At 40.2% G+C, this 25,735-nt stretch overlaps 1 protein-coding gene across 1 annotated transcript in view; it reads left to right on the top strand.

Annotated features, from left to right (window-relative positions):
• The first annotated feature begins 217 nt into the window (after nt 1-217).
• The window catches only part of USP12 (ubiquitin specific peptidase 12), a 28,856-nt gene continuing 3,338 nt past the window's right edge, over nt 218-25,735 (top strand). The window contains exons 1-7 of the mRNA XM_054974349.1: nt 218-425; nt 11,939-12,019; nt 14,662-14,875; nt 18,538-18,767; nt 19,869-19,945; nt 20,264-20,347; nt 23,779-23,976. Coding sequence (XP_054830324.1) covers nt 378-425; nt 11,939-12,019; nt 14,662-14,875; nt 18,538-18,767; nt 19,869-19,945; nt 20,264-20,347; nt 23,779-23,976 — 932 coding nt within the window. The 5' untranslated portion in view covers nt 218-377. The remainder of the gene's footprint in view (nt 426-11,938; nt 12,020-14,661; nt 14,876-18,537; nt 18,768-19,868; nt 19,946-20,263; nt 20,348-23,778; nt 23,977-25,735) is intronic.

Raw genomic sequence — 25,735 nt, forward strand, 5'->3', positions numbered from 1 at the left:
AGCGGAGAGATTTAATTGGCTGTGCTAGGGGGCCTGAACATCCGGGCGCTAGGATCTGGGGTAAACCTAAAGAGATCGGCTAGTGCGTGTATGCGCGCGCAATCTCTGGCGGGTACATGGGCGGGGGCGAGGAGGAGGGAAAAGATACTACGGCGCGCGGACGCTAGCTGCCTGTGCGCATGCGTGGTCGCGGGCGCTCGCGCCTTTCGTCTGTTGAACTGCTGTGAAGAGTTTCCCTGAGGCGGGTGGAGCCGTCGTGTGTGTCCCGCGGTAAACAACTGGCTGGAGGCGGCGCCGTTGCGCTGCCTTCACTACTCCGCTGGGACTCCCCCAGCTCTCCCTGACGTTGTGATTGGGCGGAAAATGGCGCTGCGCGGATGGAAATCCTAATGACAGTCTCCAAAATCGCCTCCATCTGTACCATGGTGAGCCTCTCTCTTCTCAGCCGCCCTACCACGCCGGCGTGTGGCGAGGCTGGGGCTGCGCCGTCGGAGGCGGCGGGTGCGTGGGTGGGTGTGTCTCACGCTTGGCTCCGAAGGAGCGTACGGAAAGGTAGGCAGGATAGGGGCAGTGGTGTCTCTGCCCCGGAGAGACATGTCTGAATGTAGCGATTACGTGTAAACAGCAGGGGTGGAAGCCCTGCAGCCTGAGCCAAGGCATGTAAAGTAAAAGCCCCATGTAAGGTCATTAGAGTTTGCTTCCTCAGGTATATTTGCAACCCCCAGATCGTCATTATTGTTGTTAGCAGTGCAAAAATCCATTGCTGATTGTTGCAAAAGATAAAAAAAAGCTCAGCGAATGAAGCGATGGGCTTGCGAGTGGTCGTCACATGGTTGTGGAGAAGGTGTATGTGAACAGATTGTGGCTTTTTAAAAAATCTTGAGAAGTATGTGGGTGGGAGAGATTTAGGAGATGAGCCTTGAGAAATGTATGCTCAAGGGGAAAACTGGAATGGTAAGTGTGTACGTGCTGTAGAGCAGCATAGAGTTTAGTGCAACGAAAGGGCTCCCTTTCTTTTGCAAGGATACACATTCCAGTGGGGTTACCTTTTTGGCCTATTGTAACAAAGCAACACAGAGTCCTGTGGTGCCCTGTTTTGGTACGCAGGAAAATCCAAAAACAAAAAAACATGTAATATTGTATTCATTGTGCTGTGTTATTTTGGTCTTGACTATGCCTCTTGTCTGTGTTAGCCTAAAGACCAATAACTATGTTGTGGTGTATGTGTTTTGTGGGTTAGGGCCTGTTTATTTGTTTATTTAGTTTATTGAGACTGAAGGCAAATTAAAAAGTGTAAATTAATGCAGTCAACAGGACAGGACATCCAATAAACATTGCAATTGGATTTGGATTGCAGAAATCTGAAACAAAGCATAAGTATTAACATGACGTGAACGATACAGAGATTGCACAGTGGGATCATTCCTACAGCTACAGACAGTATGTGTTATGCACAGCAGCACAGTCCCTATCTCATTACCTTTCTAAACTATTTCATTACTGTATAGCCCTATTACTTGTGTAAAAAAGCCATCCTGAATAATTCAGTTTTGTATAGTTTCCCAACAGCCAGGAGAGTGAGATTCTTTAGGGAGATTGGATATCATGTTCCCAACTTCTGCTATCCAGACTTATTTTCTATAAAAGTTGCTGTAATTACTTTGAAAGGACACACAAGTTCGTAACTGATGTTATCAACTTTAAAGGATGTATCTTTTATATGTCGCAAGGCACTTTGATTTATGGTTTAACAGTGTAAGAATCTAACAAATGAGATTCTTTAATACAGAAAGTCACTTGAGTAAAACAAAAAATGCCCCAGCAAGAAGGAGGTTCTTCTGAAATTTTTTCCATCTCATCTTACTGTTTTACTTAGCGTAAGGAAAAACTGGAGCTCAATGAAAACTACTTTCAAGGGCTCTTTCTTTGCTTTAAAAAACAAGCCATGGTTTTGCAGAAGACTGTGAATGTCTCCTTATTAAGTTGGTTTATGATGCATCTATCTTGTTGCCCTGCCAGTATGGAAAAACTGAGAGATCAAAAGTTATACTGATGTGTTTTTGACTGAGTGAAAGACTATCAGCCAGCAGCATCTCCTTTTTTCTCTTAAAGACACACAAACACACCTCAGTAATAACACATCACTCTCTTACTCAGTTTGCCATACCTATGATCATTTCCCACAAAATTTCCTTTCTTTTTTACCTCCACTTCTTTATTTTTTTCTTCTCTCTGCCTCTCAGAACACGACTGTCTCCTTCCCTTTTCCTTAGCTTCAGCTGTTTCTGTAGTTTACACACTGCCCATTTTCTTATTTTAAAGAGAGTGGGTTAGCAAGGAAGCCTTGAGGTTTCTATGCCCTCATTTCTTAGGAGATTTCTCAAGGCCCTTTTCAAGATGGACATATAAGAGTAATATGCTAGTAAGACACAGATGGTTTCTGATTTACTTTATCCCTGACAGACTCTTGATTTACACAGGTATGTTGTTTTATTCATTAACTGCATGGTTTGAGCACTGGAAATTATTCCCTTACGCATAAGATGCAATTGGTGATCTGTAAACCTCTGAAGGTCATTGACACCCTTGATTACCCTTTAAAGCAGCTTTAGATTCAGTATAATCACTTTAGTAGAATATAATGTACTTAATATGCTTACATCTGTTCATGTCCTAAGACATAAGTATTGCACTGTTGCTTCTCATCAGACATTAGCCTTAATTTATGAAGTTTAGGTAAACAAAATTATATCATTGTACTTTCCCGGTCTTCACTGGAAAAGAAGGGACCTTTGTGGGCATTTTCTCCTTTTACATTTAGAAATTAGGTTGTTTTTTTCAGTTATCCCTTTTGGGGATCAACAGGAATTACTTTCCCCTTAGCACCCTAGTAGACCTAGTCTGGTCAGACAGTAGTACATCATCATACAGATGTAATGGCATATTAGGAAACTTGATGCTTCCCAGCCTTACTGTAGTGGAGGAAAAGCTGTTGTTGCTTAAAGGAAGGTGTGTACTGTGTATGTAGAGGTGCAAACAAGATTCAAAGAAGAAAAAAGTTTGAAAGTCATTTAGAATGAGCATTTTGGAGGATTATTCTTACACAGACCAGAAAAGCTGCCTTTGACAAAGCAAAAGGAAATAACAGCTTCTATTCACTAGATGTTTTCTGAAATGATCAGTGGCTTGTAATATGAGAAACCATTAATCTTGTAAAGAATTTATGGATTAAATAGAGCTGTGAAACATAGAAGTAATTCTGAAGCAATCTTACTGAAACATCATCCCAGCAACAGTAAATAATTGTATTATTGCAGTGTCTACATGGTTCACAAAGTCTGCTTTCAGAGTTTTTAGGTGTGAATTGCCACTACAGATTTAGTTACCAGTTGGACCTAATGCGTCAGTAGAACCAAGAAAGACAACTAAACACATTTCCAGGAAAGATGGGTTTAAGAAAAGTGTGGTTTGTTGGAAACAGATTAATCTTTTCTTGTAATTTTTGAAACATCCTTCAGACACAGATTCAAGGCATTAGGATATAAAAGTAATCTGATTTTTTCTTGCGCTATGAAATTCTTTAGGATGGAATTCATTGGAATAGTTCAGTAAAACAATTATTGCTAATTGGTAAATAATCGGTATTGTTACTGCATTGAATGCTAGCAATATAACTTTCTTAGGAGCAGTTCAATAGTAGCGCACTGTTTATTTGGTCTTAATAATGGGATAATAACTTGGGTTCCATTACCTGGACACAACCACTTCTCTTAGCTGAGCATGAAACCTTCCTCTGAAAGAAAGTTCTTTGTGTCAGAGAAGGGAGCTGCACTTAGCTGAGCAGAGTGGTAGGATCTGACCCAATTACTTCTTTATTTTTAAAACAGCTTTCCTCTTCCTGTTTTAAAAAAAATTAACAGTACCAGAACGCTGCCCATTTCAGCACAAAATGTACTGGTATATTAAAAAGGTGGTTGTTTCAAGATTGAATAGGGCTTGTAAAGTGGCTGTAGTTACACTTGGGAACAACCATTTAATGTACAATTCATCTTTTTAAACATTTTTTTGAGCAACAGGAGAGCTCCAACTACTGACTTGTGCTCCAGTTTATTCCCCAAAAAGCTAACCTGCAGGATACCTAGGGGTCATATTGTCCTACATGTTTATCATGTACATGAAGCCCTTAGGAGAAGTTTTCATCTCACACTGATGGGTAGAGATGGGCACGAAATGAAACCATGGAACAAAATTCCATACGGAATGGCTGGTTCATTTGCACTGAATCACGTGTTCCGTGGGAACACGTGTTTACGGAACAAACAAATTTTTGCAGCCGTTCTGTGGCCGGGTTCGGAGTTTCACAGACCCTGTGCCCAGGGTGGATTTGATTTAAATTAAACTGATTTAAATCACTATTTAAATCACGATTTAAATCACTAGTCATTAAGGCTTGATTTAAATCATAGTTTTCTACATAAAGACTAATTCTTGCTGGTATAACTTTAATATGCAAGTAGATGCCTGCCTTACCGATAGGTAAAGGAACTTCATTAAAGTATTCCCAAACTGGGTCTCTTTTACGGCCTGCTGCCATTATAGGTTTTTTCCTCCAAGGAAAGAATGTGATAAACCTCAGGTCATACACACAAAAGATCCAAAGACTTGTGCAGTATTGTGCTCAAAAAGTTTCACTTTCATTTTGTACTGCTTGCCCCTCCCTCCTCACACTTAGTTTCTTCTTGTGCCGATCTATTTCACTCCAAACAATCAGAAAAATATTGTTTCTATTCACTGAACTTCTTGAAACTTAGCACTGAAGGGGTTGATTCTGTATTCATAGGTTTGTAGAACAATAGGATTACGGTCTTTTTCTCAACTCTGTTCATGTTATAACATTTTTGCTGTGAAGAAGAGGCATGTGATCTCTGCTGAGCTGACACAAATTCAGTTTTGAGAACTGCAAAACCAAGCATCTGTGATAATATCTTGTAGGCAGAGAAACTGCCCAATAATCTTACAAAAACCTCTGGAAGAGCATGACATTGTGAATGGATTAATGGAATTTATTTACCAAAAAAATTAAACATATACAGCCTTATTCTACATAATTAAAAACTAATCTTTATTTCATGATGGAATAACCTTTGGATGGTAATATATTTTCCTCAAAAAGCATTTTATTTATAAAAAATCTGATTTAAATAAAAAAAATCCGATTTAAATTAAAAAAAATCCGATTTTTTTTTAAAAAAATCATTGATTTTTATCCACTCTGCCTGTGCCAGTTTCAGCCCATCGGCTGAACCCAGCACGGGGTCTGTGAAACTGACAGCCCCTGCGCAGGAGAAAGGGGCTGTCAGTTTCACAGACCCTGTGCAGGGTTCAGCCAATGGGCTGAAACCGGCACGGGGGTCTGTGAAAGTGGCATCCCGTTTCTCCTGCTGCCCGGGCTGTCTTACAGACCCACAGCGTGGGGTCTGTGAAACGGACAGCCCGGACAGCAGGAGAAATGGGCTGTCATTTCACAGACCCCCTTGCTGGAACTGCTCTGGCAGTGGAAGAAAGAGGCTGTCATTTCACAGACCCCGCGCCAGTTCCAGCACATGGTCTGCGAAACTGGCAGCCCGTTTCTCCTGCTGCCCAGGCTGTCAGTTTCACAGACCCCGTGCTGGAAACGGCACGGGGTCTCTGAAACTGAAAGCCTCTTTCTCCTGCTGCCCAGGCTGTCAGTTTGTCAGTTTCACAGACCCCACGCTGGAACAGTCCGGGGTCTGTAAAACTGACAGCCCCGGCAGCAGAAGAAAAGGGCTCTGTTTCAAACGCCCCATACTGTTTTCAGCAGCCGGTGCAGGGTGATTGAAATGCCACAGAACAACGAACCATGAACTAGGAAAAGGTCGGAAGTTCGTGGTTCGATGTTCCGTGGAATGCTACGAATCGTGAATCATGTGGTTCGTTGTTGTTTTTTCGTTCCGTGCCCATCTCTACTGATGGGTCGTGTTGGTTTCTGAACATGTGCCTGGAGAAAATAATGGACTGGAGGAGAGCTAACAGTCAAGATAAAAGAGAATTTGATGAGCTGTCTGATACAGCTTTATGAAGGCTCAGATTCACTGTTTTGTAATATTTATGGATCGAGCTTTGTATGCCTAGTGATTATATGAAATGCCTTACTAACTTCTTAATACTAATTTTAGTTTGTACATTTTGGACCATACACTAAATTATGGCTCTAGAGACCATAGAATTGTTGAGAGAGCGCAGAAGAAGGTAGATGTGAGCATGCTCCATGTTCTTAATCACCAAGTGCTGTTTTGTTAATCCGATTTCAAGATAGGCTGAAACATCATTATTTAGCATTCAGTGTCCACTACCCTCCAGTTTTAATTAAGGAGATCTGAGATCTGCCATGTGCACAACATAATTGTTTAATGTTTGGCTGTCATATGTTGTGGTAACTATGGAAATAATTGATTTTTTTCCAGCAACCCCTTTTTGTTGGTGTGTTAGGAATACAGTACGATAACAGAGAGAACTATGGAGAGAAAACATGTGTTTTGAGCACATGATGAGTTCATGAAGAACTAATTCTCTGTACAAGCCTCAAATCTTATGCATTAAATTATTCCACTGTCATCCAAAAATTGCTTCTGAAAGTACCAAATGAAATACAATATCCAGTGGGGGGGGTTTGCCGGGGGGGGGCACTCAGATGGTTAAGAGATAATAATGTTTTGTCTTCCAGTATCCTAGTAGCTTAGACTATTTTGCAGAAATCAGTTATCCAATCATGTTAAATTAACCATCCCTAACCCAATGCAACAGTTCATACAATGCCACCAAGTAATTTTTTACACTATAAAGCTAAATAAAATGAAAATGTTTGGCTTTATCTGTAAGGGCAGTGGGTCTATGCCAGAGTCTTTCCTGGTAGCCTCTTATTTTATATAACTTGAGGCTGTCGCTGACTTAGGACATTACATTTTTCATCCCTTAAGTGATATATTCCCTAAGGTATTTTGTTGACTATCCATCACTCTTCCTCCCCCTTAAGTTTCCTCATAACATCTGATCATGTTTTATTAGACTTTTGGTTAAAGCTTCAAGCAAAATACCTGTTACAAGTGACTGACTTACATAAAGATGAACTGATGAATTACAATTAAATATATTTGCATTGTACCAACACTTCAAGATAGGTGCTTTTAAAACTTACAGCTTAATAAATAAGAGAGCCAGTGTGGTGTTGTGACGAGAGTGAAGGACTAGGATCTGAGCAACCCAGGTTTTATACCTTGCTCTGCCATGGAAGCTTGCTGGGTGACCTTGGGCTAATCACATACTCTCAGCCTAACCTACCTCACAGGATTGTTGTAAGGACAAAATGGAAGAGAGAAAAATGATGTAAGCTGTCTTGGGTCCCCACTGAAGAGAAAAGCAGGATATAAATGAAGTAAAATAAAAAATAAAATAAAAATAAAAACTGTTGCAAAATGTTAGAAGAAAAGACCATCTCCATTTTTTTTCTTTTTTATAATGTCAGACAAATTAACAGGTTAAATTTGTCTTCCAATTGAGTTGATTAAATATTTAGTTGATTAATATAACAAAAGTTAGGCGTACTAGAGAATAGTTTCAGGTGGGTAGCTGTGTGGTTTTGCAGCTGGACAGCAGCATTTGAGTCTGTTGGCTCCTTAGAGACCAGCAAGATTTTCAGAGTGTAACTTTTCAAGAGTCAGAGCTCTGAAGAAGGGACCTCTGACTCCGAAAAACTTATTCTGAAAATCTAGTTGGTCTCTAAGGTGCCACTGGTCTCCGTTGGTTATGCACCTGTTAAAAGCTATACATGCACCCTAGGCTTTTAGACCTTTGTTAGTTTGTACTGTCACCACCACTAAGCTACTTTCTCCCTTAATTGGTCAGATATACTTCAGCATCTGTCTTGAGAAAAAATAATTGACAGACTCTCTCAGAAATAAATAACAAATCTTTTAAAAAAGATTTTATCTGACATACACAAAACAAACTAGCAAGGAAATTTTATAATTGAAAAATACAAAATAGAGAGAATAACAATAAAAGCACAGTTTTCTTTCTACCTCTTTAGATGACTCCCTCCTGCAAATGGATCACCTTTTCCACAGCAGGCCAATGGAAGAAAGCATGGCAAAGGAGTGACAAAGGCTTGTTCTTTTTAAGAGCATATTTCAGGGAATCTCTCAGAAGCAGGGAGTTTCTCTGGGCCCAGCTAGAAAGTAGGGTGCTCATTTGAATGTCTCACCAAAGGAGAATTTGTCTAATAAACTATTTTCCCAGGAACATGGAGATCTTTGCCCTCAGGATCTCTACTGTGGTGAGCAAAGAAAGCAGGTGGGGTGCAGAGCAAATTAATGTGTAATTGATCAGAGGAAATTCTCCACAGATTCTCCTCCTGGGTTGACTTTTGCTAGGGCACTATGACTGAAGGACCAGCATGACAATGGTACATTGCTCTCAGTTCCATTTTAAAGATGCTCTTCCCAGTATAATAACTTGCGGTTCAGTTGAAGACAGCACTTAGCACATTTTCTTTCCAAAACACAGGGTTGTACCAAAGAATGGCTTATGTAGGAATACTGCTGTGATTCCACAGATTCAGTGCATTCAAGAGGGTGAACTGAAACCACAGTCTGGTATCCAGTTTTACATTGTCTAGTGTGCTGGATATTCTTGCTGGAACATTTGATAAAATATAATTTTATGGTATTACTCCAAAAAAAAGTGGTGTTATGAGCCATCAAACCTCAAAAATGCACTTTTCCCAAAAGGTTTCCACAATTTTGGCCACTAGTGTAGTTGGTCTTTAAGGTGCTATTGGACCCAAATCTTGCTCAGTGTATTAATGACTCTCAACACCAAAGCCTTGAATGATTTCTCCCAAGGGGTTTAATTAAACAGTATGAGGGGATAAAACTGATAAGTACCACACTGGTGGCAAATCTTTTGAGTCCAATTGGCTATTTGAGAGCTGTGATGTTCTCAAAGCAAATTCCTTTGTCTTAAAGGTAATTGCCAGGAGGAAAGACTTCCTTGCCATGGTCAACTTTGTGAGTGCTTGTATGGAACATGTGGGAGACTTTGGTCATGGTGAGACGGTTCTCTATTGAAGGCACAAGAGGTAATGTCATCTCCGCTTTGGTAACATGGGGGTCAGATTGCAGTGGTCATCCTCTGGAGACTTAATGGATCCAGTTGGTTTCCAGAATGCTGTTGTGGATTTGGAGAACCTCATTGTTTACTCTACTAAGGTCCTGGTTGGATCTTGGATTATAAAAATAATTAATGGTAGTTTCCCCTTGTTGTTCTGCTATGTATTAGAATCTCTGCTATTTGGTTTACTGAGCAAGTGATGGAGCTTAGGAGTGGGGACAGCTTGAGAATTGTTGGGGGAAATTTGTGTGAGAGACAAAGCATGACCTAGAGCTTAATTTGAAAGCCTATGAGGTGCACTTACAGTGGCAAAGAAGACTTTTTTCTCTGCTGCCTTTACATCTGTTGAATCTCATCCAAAGCTGCACTTAACTGAATACTGGAGTCTGTAGTGAAAGCAGCTGATTAAGAAATAAACTCATCTCCCGCCACTGAATGGTGTAAAGTTAACATCTAAACAAGAATTGACAAAAAGAAACATGTACTTGTATGCCATACAGCAAAATGTAGTCTGATGTAAAATGATAAGTAACTGTTGTACTTCTACTGACGCTTACTGAGAGATATTGCTGAAAATACTAGATGGCACAATGAATTTTCTCGATGCTGTGGCAACCTGGCACCTGGGATTTTCATGTCTTGATTGTTGATACAGTGCTAAGAGGAAATTGAAGTCCCTCTTGCCCAAGTAATAAATAGACCTTCAGCAAAGAATATACTTTTACTAAAGAAGTCTTATTTTTCAAAAGAATAAGCCAGTGAAATCTTTTCTGAGAAAAGATTGACTGAATGGTGGCGAAGCAGCTTCAGGTTGTCTTGAATCTGCCTTGAAATAGTTTCAATCTGGCTTTAGAGCTAGCTTTGGTACAGAGCTAGCATTAGTTGTTCTGGTGTATGATTTCCAGTTGGATGCAGAGAATGCTTCATTACGGAGTCCATTGGATCTTTCTGCAGTTTTTGAGACAGCAGACTACCTTGTTTTGCTGAACTGTTTAGAATAAGTATGAAGGATACAGTTCTCCAGTAATTTCCGTCATTCTTTTTTGGTTCGTCTCAACGTATCGGAGAGACCAAATTATTTTCTTGGGGGTTGAAATATAGGATGCCCCAGGTTTCTGTTATTTTTCCTATGTTGCTAAATGTTCATCAGATCACTTAATGATAGTCTGTAGTTGTCATGGGAATGGTTGAGAGACCATGCAGAGTCCCTGTTGAGGAGCCACCCCTTCTCCCACTTCCTCCAGCCCTGGAGCAGTCAAGGGACTGGGCTGGTTGATACTACTCTAGTTCAAGAGCTTGAACCCCAGGAAGCTCCCCAGGCAGCTCCCTCTTCACTCAGGTCATGCCCAGCTGTAAGGCCAAGTATAAGGCATGAAGGACCCCAGCAGGGTGAATAGAAAAAACTAAATGATTAACCAACTTCTGTAACAATTGACTTAAAAAGAAAAGTTATGAGAATGGAGACATAATACAGGGTAAGTTGGAAATACACAAGGACAATCTCCCACAGAATGATGCCAGCTGGAAAACAACAAAGTTCCCTAACACTGACGGAACACCTGCCCCCCTTTATGCCAGTTCATCCCTACTTTGGCATGTTGTCTACCCCTGACTGCAGTCTCACTGCAACCCAGCTTCAGGGAGTGAAAAAATACTTTCCTGTTCCGGATCTTTCAGTCTGTCTTGACTGCATTCTCAACAGCAATTGGCTCCCATTTTCCCCTCCATCTTCTCTGGTCTGCTCCTAAGATTTGGAGAATGCCTGGGAAATGTGTGCCTGTAGGCAAATTTGCAGCAAGGTCCATTGGTGAGGGCAAGGCTGTCTTTGAAGCCTACAAGTTATTCTACTCCTCAGCCTTGGGTCTAGGAAAGAGAAGGTAGTGTATGTCATAGGGACTCAGATTCATGACAGTTGCTTTGGAGTTGGCTGTCATCATAAATACTCTGATGATACCCAGCTCTGTATTAATTGACCTCCCAGAAGCAACTCTCTCCATTCTAGGCAGTTGCTTGGGTGTCATAGTCAGGTGGCTAAGAAGAAATAAACTGAAGCTGAATCCAGACAAAGAGGTAACGTTGGTAAAAAAAAGACTGATAGTTTGGAGGAAGCTGCTCTGCAGTCTTCAGATGGAATAGCTCTGTTCTTAGTGGCTTGTATGAAGAACTATGGGGTGCTTTTAGACCAGGCACTGTTGAGGCATAGCCAGAACAATGCTGTTACTAAAAGTGCCTTCCTTCAACTATGTCTGGCTCTGAGTATATAAGCTCCCCTTCTGATATTAACTATCTGGTGACACTGATCCCATGCTACTGTAACCCAGAGGATGGCTTACTACACTGTACTTTACATGGGGCTGCCCTTGGAAACAACCTGGTGATTGGTTCAGATACAGTTCAGTTTTATACGCTACATTATAAATTATGCATTTTATGTAGTTAAAGCACAAATAAAGTTGAGGTACTTCAGTTTTTCCACAAAATTTTGGTAGTTTTTTTTCCAGGAAGTTTTTTTTAATGGCTTCTGAATTTCCAGTCACAGATGGCACAACAACATTACTATTTTTTATATTGGTGATCAAGGTTCTGAACTGGCATGGGAACATTTGTATCACTAGCCTTATTTTTTAATGTCTTTATTTGATTTGGAGCAAGCTGCTTTGACCAATCTGCCTGCTTACTCAAACTGTGGTTATAGAATAGCTCTTAGCAAATGCTTGTAAATGCTGGACTTTATTTCTTTTTTTTCCAGGGCGCTAATGCCTCAGCTTTGGAGAAAGAGATTGGTCCAGAACAGTTTCCAGTCAATGAGCACTATTTTGGCTTAGTAAATGTAAGTTGTAAGTTATATATTATGCCTGCATTTAAATATTACGGGGAAGGGATTGGGCTGAATAGTTTATAGGAGAGAATTTGTTGAAATATTGCTTGCATGTGCCTATAGCTTTTCTGGTCCAGACATGAGGAAAAGTATAGTTACAGTCCTCAATTAAATATACTTTATGTTTAAACTAGTATGCACACTGTCAAGTTACCTAGCATTAAGGCACCAAAGTGCTTTCCAAACTCTGTTCCAGGGAACCCTGGGGTTCATCTGGAATTCAGCAGGGTCCTCAGAACACCAGTAATGGCAGGCTAGCTTTCCTGAAATATAGCTTGCCCATCTCAGTCTTCCCCTGCAATGAGCAACCACAGATGAGTGCTGGATATTTTTTAATCAAAAAGAGTCCAGTAGCACCTTTAAGACTAACCAATTTTATTTTATCTTAAAGGTGCTACTGGACTCTTTTTGATTTTGCTACTACAAACTAACACGGCTAACTCCTCTGGATATTTTTTAAGACATACTTGATGTTTATGTGAGACAATTGTGAGGCTGCATGACCGGCATGGAATTGATCACATTTTTATTCTGCCCTTCCAACATGCCCTTTCTTCCTTTTATTTACATGCAAACCATCATGAAGTTTGTTTGGGCTGAGAATGGCTGGGCTGAGGTCCCCCAGTGAGCTTTATAGCAGTGTGGGATTGTAAGCTTGTGTTTCCCATCCTATTCTCATATTCTAAACCACTTTTCCCCCACTTCCTTCAGTGTAAACTTTAGAGCATTCCTAGAGTTTTGTTACAATGTCCTGGGTTTTTGTGCTCATCTGCCAATGTGGGAAAGATTTCATGGTAGTATAAAATGTTGGAAAATCTCTGCTCTGCAGTTCAGCAACAACTAAAAGTAGAGTGACTATTTTTTAGCTGGAATGACTGTGGTTTGTTCTCTTGATGGCACTTGTGGCTTTAACAAAAGAGGCATTAAATCAATTGAAGTCCTAGCAAATGCATTGGTGTAGTTCACTGGAAACTAGATAGATTTTTAAATGCTTCGGGTGTTTATAGCTTAAGAAACTGATATTGAAATCCTGAGCAGAGTTACTCCAGTTTAAGCCCATTGAAATGAATGGGCTCTGCTTAGGATTTCACTGTTGAATAATGTTTTTGCCAAATATATTACTTCTGTATTCTTGGAATGATGTAAATGCGGTGTTTCAGCTCTCTTAAACATACTTAAGGTAATGGGTTTGTATGTTGAAAATCTCTTCCCCAGCAAGAATTTCCCATGTCAGCCTTAACCATAGGTTCAGGTTTACTTCTAACAAGCACCTGACCTAATCACAGGTCACATCTAAACCAGGATTGAATTTAGCCTTAGAAACCCTGCTTAAATGGGAACTTTGTTAGTATTAACCATGGTGAGCATTTATGTAGGTGAAGTATCATAGTGACATCTGACAGAGGAGCAAAGGGTTGCTGTCAAGGGTCGTCCCCCTCCTGCCCACCGTTCTAAGTGCTGATCACAGCCGCTCAGACTCCTAGGCGGGTGGACTACCCTTGTTGCTTGAGACTCAACAGTCTCTGGGTTCTTTTCTCTGGGGAATTTCGCACACAGTTGGTCAGATACTCAAGACACAAGACTTGTATATATTAGTTGGCTTATTAACTTAGAAGAGTGTATGCAAGGTGCAGCAACCACTCTATTAAGGCACAAGCAAATGGCATTAAAATAACAAACAGCTTGTCTAATCCTTACTAAGGCTTAACTGACTAAAAACATAAGCTTGCTAACTTGCATTTCTCTGAAGAGGCTTGTGGCTCATACAAACAAAGTCCATAAACCATGCCAGGCAGGTACATGCATCTCAGGCCTGACATGGAGCAAAGTCTCTCACGTGCTGATAGACTAAGGTAGCATAAGATGATCCAACCAAGTCCCAGTGAGAGTGTGAAGCGTGGTGGTTGGAGCAGATAGGAGCCATCTTTTCTATGATTGTCAGCCAATCAAAGGCACACTTGCAATCAGCGTTACTAGCCTGAGAACTGAGAAGGAGTACATGTGGAGCCAAGACTCCCTCGTCTCTCAAGGACACCTTCCCTAGGCAACAGCTCACAGGTGCAAATAATTAACTGAGATGCACATTCCACTCCCAGGGTGTCAGGCCAAAACTGGGCCTGTAAGAACTTAGGAGCCTGAACCAATGTAGGCAAATGGGCTTACTGTGGCTCTGCTAGACTGCTGCACTAAAGAGATCAGCAGCATTATATCTTCAGTGGACCTTTGTGTTATGTATTACAAACTGGAATATTCAGTGGAAGTAGTATGATATGATAAAGCGTTTTTCTGGTGTGTTTTCAAAAATAATGATGATGGTTTTGCTGATGCATAGTTATGCATCATGGAAAGAAACCCAATGGTTACCGGATGCTTCTAAATATAAAAAGTGTACAACAAAGAAGCCAGATGGCAGTAAATATGTGCCTGTACTGCTGTTTAATCTGCCACTAGTTGATGGGTAAGTTACACTTCAGTACTTCAAAAAATCAATAATAAATGTCTTTCAGCAAATTTCCTTTTGTGTTGTGCCAGTTGCTTAGTGGACAACATTTTCTTTTCAATCTGAGCTAATAGACCATTTCCTTATGTTCTAGTTTGGAAATACTTGCTACTGCAATTCAGTTCTTCAGGCACTCTATTTCTGTCGTCCCTTTCGAGAGAAAGTCTTGGCGTACAAGAGTCAGCCTAGGAAGAAAGAGAATCTACTTACCTGCTTAGCTGATCTCTTTCATAGCATAGCCACTCAGAAGAAAAAAGTTGGAGTGATACCTCCCAAAAAGTTCATCACAAGATTGCGGAAAGAGAATGGTAATGCTTTATTTTGCTATTTATTCTAATTAAATATTTGCATCTCTTAGTTTTACATGCTCAGAAGGGTTATACATGCATGTCTTCCCCTTCCCCTTTGTTCAGAAAAAGGGGTTCTTGGTAGTGTTGATGATTTTCACCTACCAGCTCTTAATCAGCAGTTAATTCTGTCTGTCAGTATGCCATCCCTGTTTGTCATAAATGAAAATAATTTCTTGATTTTTTTCTAATGGCTTAGATTTGTTTTATCATAGGAAGGGCCTTTATCTGAATGATGATCTGGTCTGGAAGGTGAGGTAATGGTGTTTATGTTAAATATTTTTAACTAGGCGCTCGGTTTCCTTGCCCACCCCATAGCTCACTACAATTGCAATATTATTTTATAAAAGCCGTGCCCCTGTGCATTCTGCAGGCTAATGCCACAAGCGGCATCTGGCCATATTTTTCTCCTATAGAAAGTATTTTCAGTGTATACCAGTTCTTTAAAAGAAATCATTAGGACATCTGAATGTAAAAACATGCAGCATTTGGATTTTTGTTAGTTTAAGAATCCAGCAAGTTGTACCCATATACTTTCCCTTGAGCAGCAATTTTGAAACTATTCCAAATATCTGATGATTTGATGCAGGCCTGCAACTCCCTCATCTGTAGTTCCCCCAGCTAATACAATGGGTGACTTCTTCTCCCAAGAAGCTATTTATTTTGCAAATCCTGCAATGTGTGATCTAAATCTTCAAATGCAGCTTTTGAGGCATGGTACACTCATCCCATACTCAGAATCTGTACTCTTGCTGCAGTTCAGCTTTACATGGTCCTCTACTAGTATTACTGGTTTGTTGATCAGCAGTTATTATCTGTGCTTATCCATTAGACAGACTAGTGCCACACTCAAGAGTGGCGAACAAAGTCCATGTTATTAATATCCCCACAGTACAGCTGGGGATGAAGGGAGTGGCTTACCCAAGGCCATCTGCTGAGCTCATAGCAGTACTGAGGTTTGAACCAGCAGAGAACTGATTGGCAGCCCAGCCACTTAACCACTATGCTACAGCCGCTCTTGTGTTTGACATACTTGATAGCAGTTGCAGCTGCCATCCACCATTTTTGCCTTCTGTGTAGCTGTGGCTTCACTAGACTTTGGTCTTTGCAAGCGCCTGTAAAACAGAAGCCTGGAAGAGTTTCAGTGGTTGTCAGGGCAACCATTGATTAAGGAAGTACACAGTCACACAGAAAGGAGTGATTTTTGAAGCCTTGCTCAGAGAAGGTAGGGTAACCGCCTTTGATTTTTAAAGGAGGGGGTATTTTCCACTTTCCCTGTCATTGCTGTCTCTACCTTCCTGGCTTCTAGCGAGTAAACCATGCAAATAGCAGAGATGTTCTGGAAATAACCTGGCCCGGGATGTTCCAATTCCCTTCATTTTTGGCACTGCAACTTCCATGGTCATCGTGAAGCTGGTGGCTACTTTTGAGATACCTGGCTTACTAAGTTGCAGAAAAAGTCATTTGGACTTTTAATCACCTTTTAGTTTCCAAACAAGGCAAATGGCTACTCCAGAAATGAAATCCGAAGAGCAATCAAACCCAGGATGAATCAAACAACCAAGGAAAAACAGTCACCTACAGGAAAAGTGTTTTTGCCATATATCAAAGGAATTACTGATCAGATGGGAAAGCTTATGGAAAAGCATAACCTTCAAGCAGTATTCAGACCCACCCGAAAAATACAACAGATGCTACGATCAGCAAAAGACAGCAGAGACCCCCTCACCTCTGCAGGAGTATACCGTATACCCTGCAGCTGTGGACAAGTTTACATCGGGACCACAAAGCGTAGCATCCAGACAAGAATAAAAGAACATGAAAGACACTGCAGACTTGGACAGCCTGAAAAATCAGCAGTGGCTGAACATAGCCTAACTCAAACAGGGCACAGTATCTTATTCCAGGACACCAAAATACTGGACAACACTTCCAACTACTTTGTCAGACTGCACAGGGAAGCCATTGAAATTCACAAGCATAAGCAAAACTTCAACAGGAAAGAAGAAACCTTAAGAATGAACAGAGCATGGGCTCCAGTTCTGAAAAACACCAGGCCAGCAAAACACTCCACACCCGACAATAGCCCTGCAGAGAAGATTAGCACATCAAGCACCAATCCATATGCAAAAGAACCTCCTCAGGATACAGTGAAGCCTCCCGCCATTAGCATTCCACACCCTGGGAAACTCTTACAGAATGACTCAGCTCAACCCCACCCCTCCTGAGTAGATACAAATGACCTACATCTTTTCCACACTGTGACACTGAGAGATCTCTGTCTTTTGGTGCTACACCTCTGAAGATGCCAGCCACAGCTGCTGGCGAAACGTCAGGAACTACAATGCCAAGACCACGGCAATACAGCCCGGAAAACCCCCAACAACCATCGTTCTCCGGCCGTGAAAGCCTTCGACAATACAATGCTTTGCATTATTATGGGATTGGTGGCCTAGTGTAGGGATCCGCAGCATGGTGCCTGGGGGATCCATGACACCTACAGACACCTTTCCTGGCACCCACCAAGCATTTTTAGAAAGCAGGCGGGAGCCAAGTGGGGCCTTTTGCCCAGCGGGGCTTCTGGTTGGCCAGTGGACATCTGGTTGGCTGTGCAAATTTTTAAAAATTTGTTTTGGCAGAAGCTGTCACCACAGCACAAGGATCTTCACTGTGTAACTGAAGGTGTATACAAGAAAATATTTTTAAACATGTTCATTTTGAAAAAGCATCCTGTTAAACAGTTTCTGCCTGAAATTTTGAAGTGTTAGTGTTATAGTTATGCATGTCCTCACTCCCTGACATTTTGTGGTTAGCTCTGACTCTTGTGCTTGTGCGCACCTTATTATGTCAGAATTCCAAAGGTGCTTCCAGGCTTAAAAAGGTTAGGGACCCCTGGCTTAGTGCAGTTGTGCTCCGCTAATTAAATCACATCTGATAGAGGTTGTGGTACGTGAGAGTTGGCACTTTTACTTCTGCTTAAGATACTTCGTCTTATTTAACAGACATTTGATTCCAGCCTTTCAAGATCAAAACTTCCATACTTGTTTTGCTTTCTTTTGTTAATACCCCAGTGGTTGGCAGATGATTTCTGCTTGTCTCAGTGTATTCTGCAGACAAGTTGTGTGTTTTCTGTCTGTAACACCTTAAACCAGAATAGCAGAGTGTCAGTTACTGAGGGCAATTGCTGCAGTAAAAGGATTTATATATTGAAAGAACACAGCAGTGGGGGAACGTGATGCCGATTTGTGTACAAACACATGCACTTGATTTCAAGAGTTCTTCCAGTAAGGCCAAACCATCCAGCATCAGGTTTTGCCCCCACTGCAGTTGATATTCTTTATACATTTGTTCCTTGTAGGAATGGATGGCAGGCTGTAACTTGCATGCAAAAATATAAATGACTGTGACGCAGGAGACCACTGAAGTGACAGATAAAGTTTCTCCATGCCCCAGTTATAAAGAACCAAGCCTGCTGCTCTTTGCATTTTTCCTGCAGGGGGAGGCATGGTGTCACGCTAAAGTGTGACAAATGTCGGGAGACTGAAGTGGATTATTGGAAACTGTCTTCTATTTAGATAGTTAACATGGCCCAAAAGATTACGCACTTTATCATATCATTGTAGAGCTTTTTGACAACTACATGCAGCAAGATGCACATGAATTCTTGAACTATCTGCTCAATACAATTGCTGATATTTTGCAAGAAGAGAGAAAGCAGGAGAAACAAAATGGTCGTCTACCTAATGGCAACATTGACTGTGAAAACAATAACTGCCCCCCAGACCCAACGTGGGTTCATGAAATCTTTCAGGGAACATTAACCAATGAAACAAGATGTCTGACTTGTGAAACAGTAAGTCTCATGTATACATCACCCTTATTTCACACCATTTTGCTTAAAATAACAATTATGGTTTATCACTTTTGGCTAAGACACGGGGAAAAACCACAAAACTGCTCATTTTACAGTGTAGCTTAATGGAACTGTTTTGTGGCTATTTATTTGCTTTTCTCGCATGTTTTTCCAGTTAAAGGCCCAAACAAACAACAGTCATATCTAATTTGTAAGAGGTTCCCACATGTGGATGCTTATAATTGAGAATCGGGTCCACTTATACGGGGTTAAGGGTTTACTTGGGGGATCCCCCAGGGTTGCAGAAAAACCTTAAACCTGCAAATAATCCCAAGTGGGCAGGACTGGGAAAAACTGCCTACACAGCAGCTATTCAAGATTTTCTGCAGTCTTTCCTGAAACTTCACAGAGAAAAAACAGCAAAACTATGAAGGTGCATGGAAGCACCACAGCCCTGTTGGGAAGTGGGGGGGGGGCAATTTCCCAATAGCATTGAGGCCAGACCAGATAACCTGTATGGGAAAAGGACCATTTTTTAATCAGGAACAATTGACATACTATGAATTCACCTGCAAGTGCCCTCCTAGTCACAGCAAGGCTTCTATTCTATTTGTTTTTATTTTGTGCTTTTGTTATTATTTACATATGGGAGGAAACTATTATTGGTGCTGTTAGCCTAAACTCAGATTATACAGTTCACATACTGGTTTGCTATCTGTTGCAGAATCCAGCTGATTTCCAAACAACTATTTAAACAAGCCTTTATTTATACTGTGCAAGACTAGTTGATGCTTTTCTCCCCAGTTAACATATTTCCATTGCAAAACTCAAAAGAAAATCCAGAAAAGTGACTACATTTGTTCAGTGTGTGTGAGAATAGTGGGAAAGAAACCACTCTCTTCATTTTTGATCCTAGTTGTAAAATAGTATCAGGGAGAAGATTATATTCCATCAATTTCTTTCCATACCAACAAAACCTGCTTTCAAGATTAATTGCCATGACTATCTTTATAACTAGCACATTTGTGGATTTCTTTGAGATTTTTATTGTACTCTGTGAAAGGAGAAATGGATAAAAACTCCCCCCCCCTCAATTTGCAGATAAGCAGCAAAGATGAAGATTTTTTAGATCTCTCTGTTGATGTGGAACAAAATACTTCAATTACTCACTGTTTAAGGTATGGAGGTGACTCTTCTGTGTTTTCATACATGAGTATGCAAGTTCATTTAAGAGATGAAGTAGGTAAAATTGCATGCTTTGTTAGACCAGTCTAGTTTGATAGTAGCTGTAGCTAACTCTTGCATTCCGCAGACTTGATGCTAACCAAACCTGGTCCATTAAATACCACATTTGTATTTCCTCTCCTTTAAGACCAATGAATCAATCACTATCTATTGAATTTAAGAATGGAATGTTCTTATTGCTATGCCCATCTAATTTGTTTTGTGATGGGTATAAGTTTCTTGCGTTTTGATGGATGTCTTTTGTGTTCTAGGGGTTTCAGCAATACAGAAACCCTGTGCAGTGAATATAAATATTATTGTGAAGAATGTCGCAGTAAACAAGAAGCACATAAAAGGTATCCAAATGTATATAATGAGTGTTTGGCTAGGTTGCTAACAAACTCTTAACAGCTCTGCCTATTTCATGTTATCAGCAACAATAAAATATTTCTGTAGTGTAATGAGATTGCTCATTATATGTGGTCCCTGCCTCTTACCCATATAAGTGGGTAAGTGTCTTCTCTTTGTCTCCTTCTTCCTTGTTATCCCTTCATTTGGAACGTTTTACCTTGACACTGGCTTAGCTATCAATATACTGAATTCTGACCAAATAAAAATCACATACACTAGTGGCCAAAATTGTGGAAACCTTTTGGAAAAAGTTTATTTTTGAGGTTTGATGGCTCATAACACCACTTTTTTGGAGTAATACCATAAAATTATATATCAATGGAAAGATAATTTAATCAAGAATGTAATGCAATAACTTTTATGAAGGAAATTTTTTTAGAACAGTAGTTATAAAGAAGAAAATTGAAACACATAGAAAAAATGAGTTATGCAACAATTCTCACCATGTCAGTTACTTAAAACGCCTTCCCATGGAGTGAACCAAGTTTTTTAGTTCTGCAGCTGTTACAATGTGAAACCACGATTGAGTTATTGCTTCTATTAATTGCGTTTTATTGCTGGGTTGCTTCTCACTAACCAGTTTCTTTAGTCGGCTCCATAGATTTTCGATGGGGTTAAGATCTGGGCTATTCCCAGGCCATTCCAACAGTGGAATATTATCTTGAAACCACTTTTTGCACACAGCAGCAACATGACACGGAGCTGAATCTTGTTGAAATATAAATGCTTCATTATCTTGGAAAAGATCACGTGTAGAAGGCTTCAGTTTGGGGCATTTATATTGCCATTTATCACGCAAATTCTGCCCACACCTTTTGATGTCATACAACCCCATATCATAACACTAACTGGGTGTTTCACAGTAGGTGTAATGCAATCAGGATGCAAATCTCCGATTCTTCTCACGTATTTTATGACATCACTACCAAACAGGGAGATTTTGGTCTTATCCCTCCAAATAACACTGTCTCATTGTTCCGCTGTCCAGTTAACATGGGTTTTAGCCCAGTTTAATCTTTTCAACCTTTGTTTGAGAGATAACAATGGGGTTTTTTGTGGAATTCTAGCATTAAGACCAAATTCCTCCAGTCTGCACCGAACAGACATTGAATTGCGCCATTTTGTTTTGTATACACCCCGATGATTTTCTTCTGTCACCTAGGCTCAGTCTCTCAATTCTTCTATCATCCCTTGCTTGTGTGCACCTTTTCCTGCCTTCACCAGTCTGGTTTTGTAGTGACTGAGTTGCCTTATACCTCTTCAAAAATTAAGAAATGCTTTATAATTAATAAAAGTTGTTTATTAAAAAAAAAATTAGAAATGCCACCTTTGGTTAAGTTTCCAACAATTTTTCTTCTAATTTCTTCATAACTGTGGCCTTGTTCTCTTAATAGTACTATTTTACATTGCTTTCTGGGTGACCAGTCAATTCTTTGTGCCATTTCTTTAATTTTATTACATTTTACAAGCTCACTAAATGAAAGAACACTAAACCAACCAACCAACTTGATAGCAGTCACACATAACACACTGACAAATGACCTCCTCTCAGCTCCAATACATGACATCAATAGCTGAATCCTACTGTGACCTGATTGGCTCATTGCCCAAACAAGATGACACCTGATTGGCTCTCTAAAGACTCGTGCTGATTGGCTACATCCAAATGAAGGAAAGCTACTTCATATAAACCTAAGCAAGTTGTGCTTCCTTTTCCTGGTTATTTGGCTATAACATTTGATAGAATACAGATAATTGAACAAAATTTGTTGCATTACATTCTTGATTAAATTATCTTCCCATTGATATATAATTTTATGGTATTACTCCCAAATAAAGTGGTGTTATGAGCCATCAAACCTCAAAAATGCACTTTTTCCAAAAGGTTTCCACAATTTTGGCCGCTAGTGTGCCTGAGCAAAGCATTTTGGGAAGTAATCAGAACATGGTCTGCTAGTGGGAAAAAATTCTGATCTACCCCAGACAAAAGTGGGACCTCCCTGAAGGACCTCACTTTCTGATTCTGATTGAATGAACTTTGAATGGGTTCATCAGCTGTCAGTCAGGGTAGTGGCCCCTAATTCTAAGTGTCAGGTTTTTTTGTAGTCCATCAGTCTTCAGCTGGTCATCTGTGACCCACAGTAAGGTCATTTAGTATTACCATTTTCTTAAGTACTTAAGGAAAAATCAGAGAAGGAGAACAGAGAGCAGGAAATGTGAGGCAAGGGAAAAGTGAAAAAAAGATGAGGGAGAGGAGAGTTGGGAATGTTAAAATAAATTAAAATTTTGTCTTGCTTTTCAAGTTGAAGTCAAGTGAGTTCTACATTTTGTGTCTTTTTCATGCATGTTGCAGCCCTGGTATATTACTACAGTTTCAGTGCCATTTTGTAGTTTGTTCACTGCATGCCCCACCCCCATAGTGAGCATGATGATGTCATGGTGGCATGTGCCCAGTCAGAATTTAATCATCTGGTGGCATGATTGAAAGCATGGAAGCCTTTATTGTGACTGGGGTGTGTTTCTTGGAATGCATCACAGTTGCCCCATAAAACACTGGCACTTTCTTCTGTGCCTCGCTGTCAGTTTTATTGTCTACCAGAGCTGCACTGCAGAACTTTTACTCCAATTCAAGACTAGTTGGAGCAAAATGTGAGTGGGGATATGCATCCAAAGGCACATTTCACTGAAAACAACTGCAGATGAACAACATCTGAATCTTTTGTCTAGATAATTTATTTAAGACAATTTCTATTTTACTTCTCTCCCCAGAGGACCTAAGGTGATATACAGTAAAACAAAAAAGATAAGTTAAAAATAAAGCAGAATTAAAAACTTAACTGCATATAGATGTTGTTCATTTGTTACGTTATTTTCAAAGGCTGTGTCCTTCGAAGTGTCTCCCCTCTGCATTCTGCCCTTGCTAAACTACTGTGTGAGACTGGATCACAGTGGGGAAAGCATTATTCTTCCCCCTTGGGTACATTGTATCACCCTTCTGTAAAGGGGGTGTATAAAGTTGTCAGAAAGAATGGGTGCTTTTCAAAGGGGAGGAAAATACTAGCCACGTAATAAACCCACCATTTCAGCTCAGGACTACTTTCAAGTAATAACACACTTGAATTTGGGAGGGAGTTTATCCTTCAGAAGCACTGTCGCAGGCCCTCAAGCAGCTTTTTAATCATAGTGCATAATAAAGGCGGGGTACAAAATTTGTGAATAAATAACGTTTATTAGGTTGTCAGTTTCCAGCAGTCAGTGGTTGTAATGGCTGAGAATTTGTTAATAATGGAGGCTTTGCATAATGTAACAAAACATTCGTGAACGGTAACTGCGTTTTGTATTAATAGTGTATTGATCTACTTTAATATTTTTTCAGAATGAAAGTGAAAAAACTACCGATGATTCTAGCTCTCCATCTGAAGCGATTTAAATACATGGATCAGCTACATCGATACACAAAATTGTCTTACAGGGTAGTGTTTCCCTTAGAGCTTCGACTATTTAATACATCGGGAGATGCAACGAATCCTGATAGAATGTATGATCTTGTGGCTGTAGTAGTTCATTGTGGAAGGTAATAAAATCTGTGTTATATATATGGGTAATATGGTACGCTACTGCTGTCAGCTTATAGAATGGCATACTTTAAAACTCCCTTGATCTCATGAAATATATAGAATTACATGGCACACTGGTATTGGCATTATAACTGAGATGAAGAAATGCAACTGCATGGCTGTGTAACTATGAGCCAATTCTTAATTTACTTATGTGGTGTAGTTTCTGCTTCTATGAGGTCATTACCACAGCGATGTACGAACGCTGACATCATATGGAATGGGCAGTATGGCATAAGATCCAGCAATCCACTGCTAATATAAATCATGTAGGTTGAATAGTATAGGAAACAGCTCTGATATAGTATAGTCATCAATAAATATATGGTAAAAGCGTTCATGTCCTTTTCCCAGCAACATTTATAAAATGAAAGTATGCACTTTGGTGTGTGAGCATACTGTAATTCTTTTGCTTTAGTAGAGTGGGGGCGGGGGAGTTGGTAGTTGGCACGTTCCAGTAAATTGTTTTGGACGTAAGTAAACTTCTCTCTTTAGCTAGAAAACATACACCTGTGGTTAGATACAAATCTATATAAATTGTATCCTGTATTTCTGGCTCACAGATAGTTTCAGAATTCCTAAAATCATCACTGCAACATATAAAATGTGTTGCCTAGCAAAGGCTGGTAGTATTCTGTTAGTAAGAGCAGCAAGAAGGCTGGCTGCTGCTTGCATTTTACTTGCATTTCACATTGGCTGCAAGTGTTCTTCTGGAGCAAATGCCAAGTACGTAAAGGAAATTGTTACATATGTCAATTAATTCTTGCCAGTGAATTAATAGTAATGCCCTGAGACTAGCAGGTGATCAGGTCATTGTCTTTGAGAGAGCAGATCATTGGAGAAGGGACCCAGAGATCACAGCACTTTACTAATTAAAGAAAATTTTATTTGTAACTCAACAGGATAATGCTAAGTTTTGTTGATGAGAGGAAAACAGAAAGTAAATTTACAGGGATCCTCCCCTTCTATAGCCTCTTGGAAGCTTGAGTAGGTCAATTTCCCCATTTCTTCCCACTCTGTTTTTTCCTTTCCTTTTTCTTTGACTAATAATAATAATTAAAAAAATAACATTTGATTTATATACCGCCCTTCTGGGCAACTTAACACCCACTCAGAGTAGTTTACAAAGTATGTTATTATCCCCATAACAATCACCCTGTGAGGTGGGTGGAGCTGAGAGAGCTCCGTAGAGCTGTGACTGACCCAAGGTCACCCAGCTGGCTTCTAGTTGAGGAGTGGGGAATCAAACCCAGTTCTCCAGATTAGAGTCCTGTCGCTCTTAACCACTACACCAAACTGGTTCTAAGCGATCCATATACAGTGAATATGCTCATAAATTGGGGATGGGGTTTCCTGCACCATTAAGAAGTCCTCCCAAGTATGCAGAAACCCAGCATTTTACGTGAGTATGTCACTGTCTTCATGCTAGGTTCTCAACTGTAAAATCTCCTAGTATAGGAAACAAGTTGAGGTGAATGGGAAAGAAGCGGAAAAACTGGAAATTCATCCCCACCCACCCCAAGATTCAAACTCCTATTCCGTGTATCTGGGAATTCAGTCCGGTTCATCATATATAAACTCCTACAAACTTGACTGCTAAGCTACAGTGACAATGATATCCATTATGTGTGTTTATACATCTCAGTAGTCACAGGCCAAAGTACTGATGATTAAATATGTTAATAAAAATCTTCGAAGTATTTTGTTCAAAAATTA

This window comes from Eublepharis macularius, chromosome 3 (assembly GCF_028583425.1).
Source record: "Eublepharis macularius isolate TG4126 chromosome 3, MPM_Emac_v1.0, whole genome shotgun sequence".
NCBI lineage: Eukaryota > Metazoa > Chordata > Lepidosauria > Squamata > Eublepharidae > Eublepharis > Eublepharis macularius.